This window comes from Vanessa cardui, chromosome 20, assembly GCF_905220365.1.
Source record: "Vanessa cardui chromosome 20, ilVanCard2.1, whole genome shotgun sequence".
NCBI lineage: Eukaryota > Metazoa > Arthropoda > Insecta > Lepidoptera > Nymphalidae > Vanessa > Vanessa cardui.
Window position 1 is genome coordinate 4,870,656 of NC_061142.1, and position 9,905 is coordinate 4,880,560.

The 9,905-nt window shown below is 29.6% G+C and overlaps 3 protein-coding genes across 3 annotated transcripts; 2 read left to right on the top strand and 1 right to left on the bottom strand.

Moving 5' to 3' along the window:
• Window positions 1–211: 211 nt before the first annotated feature.
• LOC124538528 (mediator of RNA polymerase II transcription subunit 6) lies at window positions 212–1,789 on the top strand. Its single transcript, XM_047115615.1, has 5 exons — window positions 212–600; window positions 666–840; window positions 914–1,019; window positions 1,223–1,377; window positions 1,537–1,789. The coding sequence occupies exons 1-5, from the start codon at window positions 401–403 to the stop codon at window positions 1,747–1,749; spliced, it is 849 nt and encodes a 282-aa protein (XP_046971571.1). The 5' UTR covers window positions 212–400; the 3' UTR covers window positions 1,750–1,789.
• Window positions 1,790–1,792: 3 nt separating this feature from the next.
• On the bottom strand, window positions 1,793–2,899 carry LOC124538529. The gene is made up of 3 exons (XM_047115616.1): window positions 2,681–2,899; window positions 2,387–2,502; window positions 1,793–2,007 (listed from the first exon to the last, which is right to left on the bottom strand). The coding sequence occupies exons 1-3, from the start codon at window positions 2,744–2,746 to the stop codon at window positions 1,863–1,865; spliced, it is 327 nt and encodes a 108-aa protein (XP_046971572.1). The 5' UTR covers window positions 2,747–2,899; the 3' UTR covers window positions 1,793–1,862.
• A 918-nt stretch (window positions 2,900–3,817) lies between these two features.
• LOC124538222 (CDAN1-interacting nuclease 1) lies at window positions 3,818–5,453 on the top strand. Its single transcript, XM_047115203.1, has 5 exons — window positions 3,818–4,128; window positions 4,302–4,454; window positions 4,669–4,813; window positions 4,892–4,941; window positions 5,045–5,453. The coding sequence occupies exons 1-5, from the start codon at window positions 4,013–4,015 to the stop codon at window positions 5,421–5,423; spliced, it is 843 nt and encodes a 280-aa protein (XP_046971159.1). The 5' UTR covers window positions 3,818–4,012; the 3' UTR covers window positions 5,424–5,453.
• Window positions 5,454–9,905: the final 4,452 nt, after the last annotated feature.

The following is a 9,905-nucleotide window of genomic DNA, read 5'->3' on the forward strand; positions in this document are numbered from 1 at the left end:
TACTTAATGCATTTTTCATACATACAATTATTTAAAAAAATATATATTTATACGAAACATGGGATCTATCCAAAATGATAAATACAAATTAATAATTTGTAAATTCAGTGCCAATGCTTTTGTTCGTAGAAAAAGGTTTTATATTGAAAAATATTAGTTTTCTATGGTAGATAAGAACATCACTTACGATTTGACACTGACATTAATTTAATTGTTATTTTGCTTGAAGCTAAAATTGAGTTATTGTTTTAATTATAAATGTACAAGTGTTCTTATTTTATACAAAATAGAATAAGATACAAATACATATCATATTATGTAAATATATACTTTAGGCATATCACAAGCATTTAAAACGATACTGATTTTACTGTACCAGAACTAATTTTTATTTGCAAATATGATGCCCGGAAGAATTGGTCACTTGCCTATTGCATCTGAGAATCCTTTAGGCTTATCATGGCATGATTCTTCTTGGATCCCGTCGTTAAACCCATCAAATATAATGGATTATTTTTCTGAAAGATCGAACCCATTTTTTGATCGCACATGCAATAATGAAGTCGTAAAAATGCAACGTCTTAGTATGGATCAGTTACAGTAAGTTTATTAACTATCAGTAACAATTAAATTTTAACATTATTTATAACTTTTATAAATTGCAGGAATATGACAGGGCTGGAATACATACTGTTACATGTACAGGAACCTATCCTATATGTTATTCGTAAACAACATCGTCACAGCCCTGTGCAAACCATTCCTCTCGCAGATTACTACATCATTGCAGGAATTGTTTATCAAGCCCCTGATTTGGCCAGTGTTTTAAACTCACGATTGGTAAATATACCTGTTATTATTACTTTGACATATTTTGACAGAATATTTCTCAAAATTTTGATATATTGAACAGTTATCGGCAGTTCATCATCTACAATGTTCATTTGAAGAAACTATGACATACTCTAAGTATCACCCAAGTAAAGGATATTGGTGGGACTTCAAAGCTAACAAGTCAGGTAATATTTATGTGATCTAAACTAATTTTTTTAAAAATTATGTATTTTTTTTTACATATGTTTTTATTTATTATCTTTTATATTTAAACCAAGAGAGATATTGATGTGTTTAAATATTAATTCATACAATAGGGTCCTATATTCAGCTTTGACTGACACAAGATTATGATGAGCCTTGCTTATTATAAGATTTTATTTTTTAGGTCCTTTTAATATGGGACAGTCTGCTCCTAAGGAAGTCACAACTGCACCTAAAGAAGAGCCCTCAACATTGTTTCAAAGACAAAGGGTGGACATGCTATTAGCTGAACTGGTGCGACAATTTCCTTTACCAGTGACTCAAACTGCAATAAACCAGGTGAAGATAATTTGACAATTTTTTTTAAGGCTTGTTCTAGATAGTATGTTTGTACTTAATTTCATTAATTCTTTTTTATTGATTAGTTCTATACTTAAAAAATATTATCAATCGATAAATAAAAAAAAGTACATATTAATATAAGATTTGTCTTGACAGAATGGTGTTACGGTGAAGACTGAAAATACAAATGATAAAAATTCAGAGAAAGGAGCAGATGGCACCTTGAATAATATAACAATTAAACAAGAACCATTGGATCCCATCAGCTCAGACATGACAAATGGTAATATGCAAGGTCATATGGAAATTAAAACTGAGATTAAACAAGAGAACATGAAACCTCCTCCAGAAAAAAAATCTAGAATTTAAGAAAAATTACTCAGATAAATAAAATTATGAGACAATTCTTTTAATGTGATTATCAATTTATTTATTCTGTATTTAAGCTTCAGTAAATCATTTTCTATAATTAAATAAGTGTCCTATTTGTTTAAATACTCTTCATTTTTCTCCTTTTGTATGTTATATAAATTAACAACATTCTCCATCAATGCACCCCCATTTAAGCAGATCTGGCAGTTTATTTTACGTGGATCACTTAATTGTGTCTCAAAGTTTTGCTTGGTGCTGAAACATGTATGTGTATGTTATGAATAATATTTAAAAATTACAAGTATGTTATACACCCACAATTTAAATCAAATACATGTAGAATGCATTTGTCATAATAGTTGAATTATAAAATTTAACAGAAATAATCTTCAAAATACATCTTCAAACAAAAATTTTACTAATTCTATTGGGGTAATATCCAAACAACAAATAATAAAAATGAAAGCAGTTTCAACCAATATTAAAATTTTACCAAAAATATAAAGAAATACAAAAAATATATACTAGTATAATATTAGTTGACGGATACATTTTCTTCACGTTGTGATTGTTCTTAATTTAATTTTTTATTTTATTTTGTAATTGTGAATGCAAAGCATTGTATATCACTTACTTAGAAGTTTTATATCCAAATTCTAGTCCAAAGCTTAGCCCTTGAGCATATCCCATGTCAAAACTAGATTGGAATGAAGATGATTGTCCATCCGTAACACCATCAGAGTATCCTACCTAAACAATCATTGACATTAAGCATGATACGAATGATAAAAATTAGGTTATCTCACAGTCATTTCAATAACATATGTTTAAATCACTATATAATTTATGAGTTGTTACAAAGAATATTTAGATATAATTCTAAGACTTGGAATAAAACACGTCTATCAGAATTATAAATAATTATTACCTTGTTAATATTTTCAACTGTTCTTTTCCAAGTCTTAGCAGATATATTTGAACTTTCGTCAAACATTATTCTTTCGCTACCTAAATTATTTAATTGTAAGTACTATATTTCAATTAATTAAATGAAATAGATTATTAATTACATAGCGTCATGCAAAATCAAAACATATTTAGAATTTTTTTTTTGTTATTAGTGTCAATGTCAAGATTGTCAAGTATAAAAGAAATAAGTTGCCCTATAAATGTTGAATGTTTGTTGACGTTTGTGTTTAGTCCATTTTGTTCTTTTCTATGTAAATATATTAAATGTAATAAAATTAACTTGTGAATAGTCCCATTGAGTGTTATATTTTAGTATATATAGTTTAGAGTACTAACAATTATTTTTATTGTAACATATTATTAACCCTTAATGTTTGTGTTGTTGATTAACAAGGAAATTACTACTACTATGCTAGTCTTCAAAATTTAATTGAGTTTGTTTCCTCAACTGTTCCGATCAATCTCTTTCGTGTCTTCTCCATCCTACGTGACATTGGCGAAATAATCTGTGCCCTGTCGGCACAACTAAAAGCCATTAAACCAAGAATTGAATTAAGTTTAGGAGTAGAACTTTAATTTAAAAATAAAAATTATTAATAATAACTAATAAGTTCGCTGTTATTTCAGTCTTTCTCAGGCACGAGTCGTGACATCGTATGATGACATGCATTAAAGCGAATTATAAAAAACGCACTTTCTGAAAAGTGAGATTATTACCATTTTTTATGGTAGTCATAGTCTCAATTATTCTTTTGCCTAACCTTTCCACAGTATTTCTGCAATATTAGAATCAACCTTAATTGATTTTTAACATTATTTCCATAATTTCAAGCTGTTAAATTTCTTAACTTTTAATAATTTAATTTCAAATAACATTTGGTTTGTTATCTTCTTTTTTAATATAATAAGGTTTACATTTTAATAAAAAATGTTCTTCGTGTTATTTTATATTACTCCTCTTTTTAAGTGCATAAAATTAGATAGATGAATTTATTTTTTATGAATGCTATATTCTATCCTGGTATACATATTCGTTATTCTACTCTTATCTGTGGCTTTATATGTCAATGGTTGACGCTTGACAATTACCTATCTACAACATATGTATTATGTATAGGTATTTTATAATTGTATTGAATGAAAGAAAGCAGCGAAAAATCTAAAAACAATATTTAATAAAAATAACTATTTACTTAATATATAAACAATAGATCTGTCTATCTGATTGCTGACTCAAAAAAGTGTTAATTATTTGTTTGCGACACATTTTAATTTAAAAATAAAGATAACTATGTCTGAAAATAAGCCTATGTCTTTAAAACTGTATAATTCAATTGTTAAAGATTTTAATAAAATGACATCATTCAGCAGGAAAGCTGAAAATGAATTGAAAAAAAAATATAAAGAGTTAAGTATACAAACTTCCATCCTAATGAATAAAGACTATTTTATTGTTTCATTTTTTACTTTTTTAAAGTGAATGACAAAGTTACTATAGTCTAGTATATTTTTTACAGAAATATCTTAATTTTTGTAATGAAATTCCAATTTATCATAATTTAATATTAAAAAAATTTCAGAGTACCATCTACAACAATGGGTAGTATTATATCTTTACTTGTGCAAAGATCAATGAAACAAAGTTATCGGAAGTCTCCTGTTATATCAAGCAAATATTTTGAATTATATGAGGAATTGATGAAAGATAAAAATAAAGAGGATGTTATATTAAAGTAAGATTAGTTTCAGATATAAACTAAATATTTAATTTTATGTACATCTTTAATTTATTATAACTATAATATGTTTCAGTATAGAAAATATTTCAGAGTTATTGTTTTAACAAATGTTTTTAAACATTTTGATACCATGTAAGCCATTGATGGGTTTTTATAACACTAATCTTTATTCTTTAGAAGGAAATCTTCAATTTATTTTTTATTTCAGGCTGGCCGATAGTCAAGGTATTAGTCCAGCTCTGTTTGTGAGATCATTGCTCCAAAATGTTTGCTCAGATTCTGCTGAAGTAAAAAAATATTTAAAGGACACAACACTGATTGAAAACAGTGAATTAGCTTATCAAGTCTTTTTGGTATAGTAATGTGCTATTCACTTAAAAAGTATATCAAAATAATTTTCAAATTCTTTAATATTATTACTTTTTGTGCAGGGTATTATGAACGACAACCAGTATGGTCCATATGTAGATATTATAAAACAGTAAGTTTTTACTAATAGCTGTCAAATTTATGCTATAATTTTTACACTGTATGTATTATTATACTTTTAAATTAATTTTACTATATTCATAACCTTTTTCCAGGTCTATAGGATTAGAATATGAATTGCGATTGGAAAATGAGTTACGGATGATGAATATATCATTTTCTGATGAAAATCTACTTAGATTACGTGGATATGATAAAACCCCTGATTTTAAGCTGGATGTTCCAATTGCAGTGGACGGATTTATTGTGAACTGGATAGAAAGTAAAGCACTATTCGGAGATGAGGAAAATCATTTAGGTTACATGAAAGATCAACTTTTGTGTTATTGGAATAGATTTGGCCCAGGGCTAGTCATATATTGGTTTGGTTATTTGGAAACATTAGACTCTACACCTGAAGTCAACAACATGTTTATATTAAGGACAAAATTTCCAGAAAGAACAAGTATAACACAATACAAAATTGATTTGTAAAATAAAGTTGAACTAATATTTGATTTATTATTACTAAATATTTAATGTGCTAATATTAAAATAGAAAAAAATGTTGCTCTAATTTATATTCCCCTGCAAGGCAGCATGATTCATTTATTGCTAATGGCAGCAGTTGAATCAGTTGTTTTTACAATGTCAGATATAATACCATTAAAGGTTATGTATGCACTGTAATGCTTAGTTCTTCTTACTAGGTACTCATTTTTATTTAATAGTTGAACCTGAAAAGTCTCAGGGAATGATCTGGGCGATTGCAGAAACACTTACAGTACTTCACACACCTGTCTAAAACTAAAATTCCAACTGAGTAAACACTAATATATTTTATTTTATCGGAGTGTATGTATCTAATATTGATGTAGATTTATTTCTTTATTCATTTTAAATATAACGATAACCGAATTAATTAATTAATTTGTACTTTTATCTTAAGTGACCTCCTCTGAGTCTAGATTACAAAATTAGTTAGATTACAATAAATATTGTGAACCATGAAATATGACTGCAATTTAACACATTATTTTTTTCGCTATATTGTAATTAATCGATGGGAAGCGGTCAAATAGGGAAGATGCAGTTTTTTATTTTTGTGTTTATTTTAAAGGACTCCATATAGGATAGACCACAAGTATATGAAAAATCCAAAACACTAATTTATTGCAACAAAGGGGTTTCAAAATGTCAATTTAAATTTTCGCGCGAAAACAGATCAATATTTCGTATGACGTCACTCCTGTTTGTCACTGGCCTATTGATCATACTTGTCCTCATCATTGGCTTTCATACTTATGCATTTTAACTCGACTTTTAAGATACTTTTTTGTAAAAATTTAAAACAGACTACTCTATACTCCGACAAAAGCCGTATTGACGTATGTTTTGTGCCAATGTGTTTATCTGCTTTAACAAAGTTTTTAAATAAAGGGTTTTTGACTGGACCTTCTGACAAAACTGAGAAAAAAGTGGTTTCAAGCTGAAAAGAGAAATAAAGAAATATAAATATAATAATATAGAAAGAGCAATACTCTATATACTATATTCAAACATAAAAGAAAAAAAAAGCCAAATATACGTATGGTAGTTGTTGATTTCTAGGAAGGTTATATTATATACATACATCTATTACATGACTTTGTATCAATTATATAGGGTCGGCATTAGAAATTCGCATCCCGAATTTGATGATAGTAGGGGTTGTTTCTTAAAGGGGTTGTTCCTCTCTCTCGAAATTTACCACTCCCAACCCGCGGAAACCCATAGTTTTTTTTAATGTGCGTTTAAAGTTACGTGTAACGGATCGATATTTTACATTATAATTAACCTTAAATCATTATTTTTATGTTTATTAGCTTTTTCTGTATTATATTTTAACAAATACTATATTAATTTATAGTAAAAAAAAACGTGTAAAAATTTAATTTAATTTTGTAGTGAAGCGATTCTTTTGTAAAGAAAATAATAATCACCCAGAAGATTTTACGAACATGATAATAGAATACAATATAACACAAAATATAAAAAAGATCCATTTATCGCATTATTAAATTTAGCCAAGTATATATACAGATAAATGGTTCTTATAAATTTCTAAAATATACCTATTGTTGTTTCTATTTTTCACCCAAAATTAACAGCTGTGAGGGACACAGGAGTGGCGAAGCCACTCCGGCAACAAAAATAGTAGATAGTTATAGTAGCTAAGGATAGGTTAGGTTAGGTTAGATTTTATGACCAATAGCTGCGCAAGCCGAGCGAGCGAAGCGAGCGTGCCGCGGCAGCGGCCGGCGCAGCGCCAGAAATCACATTGTATACCAATAATTGGAATTTTATATCTCTCCCCTTCCAAAATTTAACTAACAGTACGAATTTTGATGATTTTAGTATTGAAATTTAAAAATTGAAAAAAAAAAAACTAATGATTTCCGCGCAGGGGGAGTGGTGGTGTAGGTACTACACCCCCCCCTTACCCCCATCCCTTCCCCAACCTTAAATTCGGGATGCGAATTTCTAATGCAATCCCCTTATATACCTACTGAGTTTCTTACCTTAGAAGGAGGAGAGGAGAATCTGCATTCAGAACCAGTCGTAGTGGTAGTGGTGGTCACTTAATATAGTTTGTTAAATGACTATACAAAAGTGCTTGTACTTGAATAAAGTATATGCTATTTTGATTTAGAATTTAGCAAATTGACACGTTATTATAAGTTGAAAGCTTGACTCATCTACGATATTTACCTTTGATTTACGATTTGTCCAGACCGCGAAGGAGAAAGATGACCGTTTAGATTTTTTCTTTGCATCGAAATAAACTCTGGATGACCGAGGAAAGTCATCACAAACAATCCCGTAACACAGGCAAAGTAAGTTTGTATAGCACTATTTTTCTTTGAAATTCATAAGTTGAGTGGACCCGACGGAATCTCTACAATAGGCAATTAGACAATACGAAAAAAAAATTGTGAATTATTGTAATCAGTGTATATTATGAGTTTAAAAATGATTATTTACTAACAAAAGTTGAAAAAAATACTTAATTTATTCAAAAATCTATAAATAAAAATGCATTTTTTCAAACGTTTGTCATGTGATACAAAATGCTCCTGATTGGCCGGGCTTATGATGAAGTCACTTTTTTGTAAACGGTGTAAACCTTGCTTTTCGACTATACGTACCACAGATTAAAATACAAGAAAGTGACGTCACCGACCCCATTGTAGCGCCATATTGTCCAACTAGCGTTCAGCGCGCTATTTAAATATGATTTTTTTAGTATGATTTTTTTCGGCAAATATTTACTAGAAATAAAAAAATCGACTTACTGGGTTCCTTAACTTCTACTAAATAATATAAAATGGATTTTAAAAACCAGTCAAATAGCCTATTGTGCTACAGTCATGGGCTTCCGAATTGGCACCGCTGTTAACGTATATTTTGCAACAAATCAACAATCCTATGCACTAGGCGTCGTGGGGTGGATTTACAATAACGATGAAAAATCACGTTGAGGCCATAAAAAAAATTATACTGCCGAATATCTTTACTTTTTTTATATTTACAAACTTTATATGTACTTATTTTATACAGCACTTTAATCTAAATATCCTTAAAGTCAACAGCTGATTTTTAACAAAATTAAAACGTCAATCAAAATCATCATAGGTACATATAATAACTTTACGATAAATTTTATTAAACTTATTTATAAATGATGAAGAGAGTAGCGGTATCCTACTATTATTGTTACTTTTCTAGAATAATCGATGTAAAGTCCTAATTATCATCACCATACGCATAATAACCGTTTATAATTAATGAGTGGTGATGACAACAGGCGTAAGGTGATGATTTTCTTAATTTGTGCTATAATTTGCTTGAAATTTAAACTAAGAGATCAAATGTTATTTGTTTGCTTTTTTAAATTGTTGAAATTGTTATTATAAGGAATTAGAGTAAGTTATCTATGGTAGGTGTTTTTTATAGCGTTTAAGGTTTTCTTTATTCTTAGGTTTGGCTTAACTATAAACGGTGTATGTATCTAAGTTCTTTGCTATATCAATCAGAGAATAGAGTTAGCATCAGTATAAGTTTATAGCAAACAGGGAATAGAGTTAGCATCAGTATAAGTTTATAGCAAACAGGGAATAGAGTTAGCATCAGTGTAAGTTTATAGCAAACAGAGAATAGAGTTGGCATCAGCATTAGTTTAATTATACATAAGGAATTAATGTATTAATAATAGGTCCCTTCATATTATACCCTACCCTCAGAATTGTACTCTCTATTAATATGAATGTTTACATTCAGATCACAAGTATGAGTAAAATAAATAAAGGCGTAGGAGAAGTTCAATTAGCGAAACAGAATGTAGCTATTAATAAACGTGTCAAATATGCCGCCATAAAGAAGATTCCTGAGTTATACAAAAATAACTATCGTCCCATATCCCTACTGAGCCACGTCTATAAGTTGTTTTCAAGAGTAACCACCATATATTATATATATTATATATATTATGTGGTCTATGGATACGGCACCATAGACCACATCCACAAAGTGCGGCAGATTATACAGAAGTCCCAAGAGTATAATCGGCCCCTGTGTCTTGCATTCGTGGACTATGAGAAGGCCTTTGACTCGGTTGAAATCTGGGCTGTTCTGGAGTCCCTGCAGCATTGCCAAGTTGATTGGCTATACATCCAAGTGATGAGATGTTTCTATGAAGTTGCCACCATGTCCGTCCGAGTACAGAATCAGCAGACAAATCCCATACCATTGCATCGAGGAGTGAGACAAGGGGACGTTATTTCCCCCAAATTGTTCACTAATGCAATGGAGAATATGTTCAAGACACTGAACTGGAAAGGATGTGGCATCAACATCAATGGCGAATACATCTCTCACTTGAGATTCGCAGACGACATCGTCATCGTGGCAGAAACGCTGCAGGACCTACAACAAATG

What these genes read in the sequence shown, in the direction of transcription:
- LOC124538528 (XM_047115615.1), top strand. Translation starts at nt 401, where the DNA reads ATGATGCCCGGAAGAATTGGTCACTTGCCTATTGCATCTGAGAATCCT. An exon ending in CTTCAAAGCTAACAAGTCAG is followed by an intron (nt 1,020 to 1,222) that starts GTAATATTTATG and finishes TTTATTTTTTAG; the next exon opens with GTCCTTTTAATATGGGACAG. An exon ending in CTCAAACTGCAATAAACCAG is followed by an intron (nt 1,378 to 1,536) that starts GTGAAGATAATT and finishes TTGTCTTGACAG; the next exon opens with AATGGTGTTACGGTGAAGAC.
- LOC124538529 (XM_047115616.1), bottom strand. Translation starts at nt 2,746, where the DNA reads ATGTTTGACGAAAGTTCAAATATATCTGCTAAGACTTGGAAAAGAACA. An exon ending in CAGTTGAAAATATTAACAAG is followed by an intron (nt 2,503 to 2,680) that starts GTAATAATTATT and finishes ATGATTGTTTAG; the next exon opens with GTAGGATACTCTGATGGTGT. An exon ending in TTTGGATATAAAACTTCTAA is followed by an intron (nt 2,008 to 2,386) that starts GTAAGTGATATA and finishes TACATGTTTCAG; the next exon opens with CACCAAGCAAAACTTTGAGA.
- LOC124538222 (XM_047115203.1), top strand. Translation starts at nt 4,013, where the DNA reads ATGTCTGAAAATAAGCCTATGTCTTTAAAACTGTATAATTCAATTGTT. An exon ending in AAAGAGGATGTTATATTAAA is followed by an intron (nt 4,455 to 4,668) that starts GTAAGATTAGTT and finishes TTTTTATTTCAG; the next exon opens with GCTGGCCGATAGTCAAGGTA. An exon ending in TATGTAGATATTATAAAACA is followed by an intron (nt 4,942 to 5,044) that starts GTAAGTTTTTAC and finishes ACCTTTTTCCAG; the next exon opens with GTCTATAGGATTAGAATATG.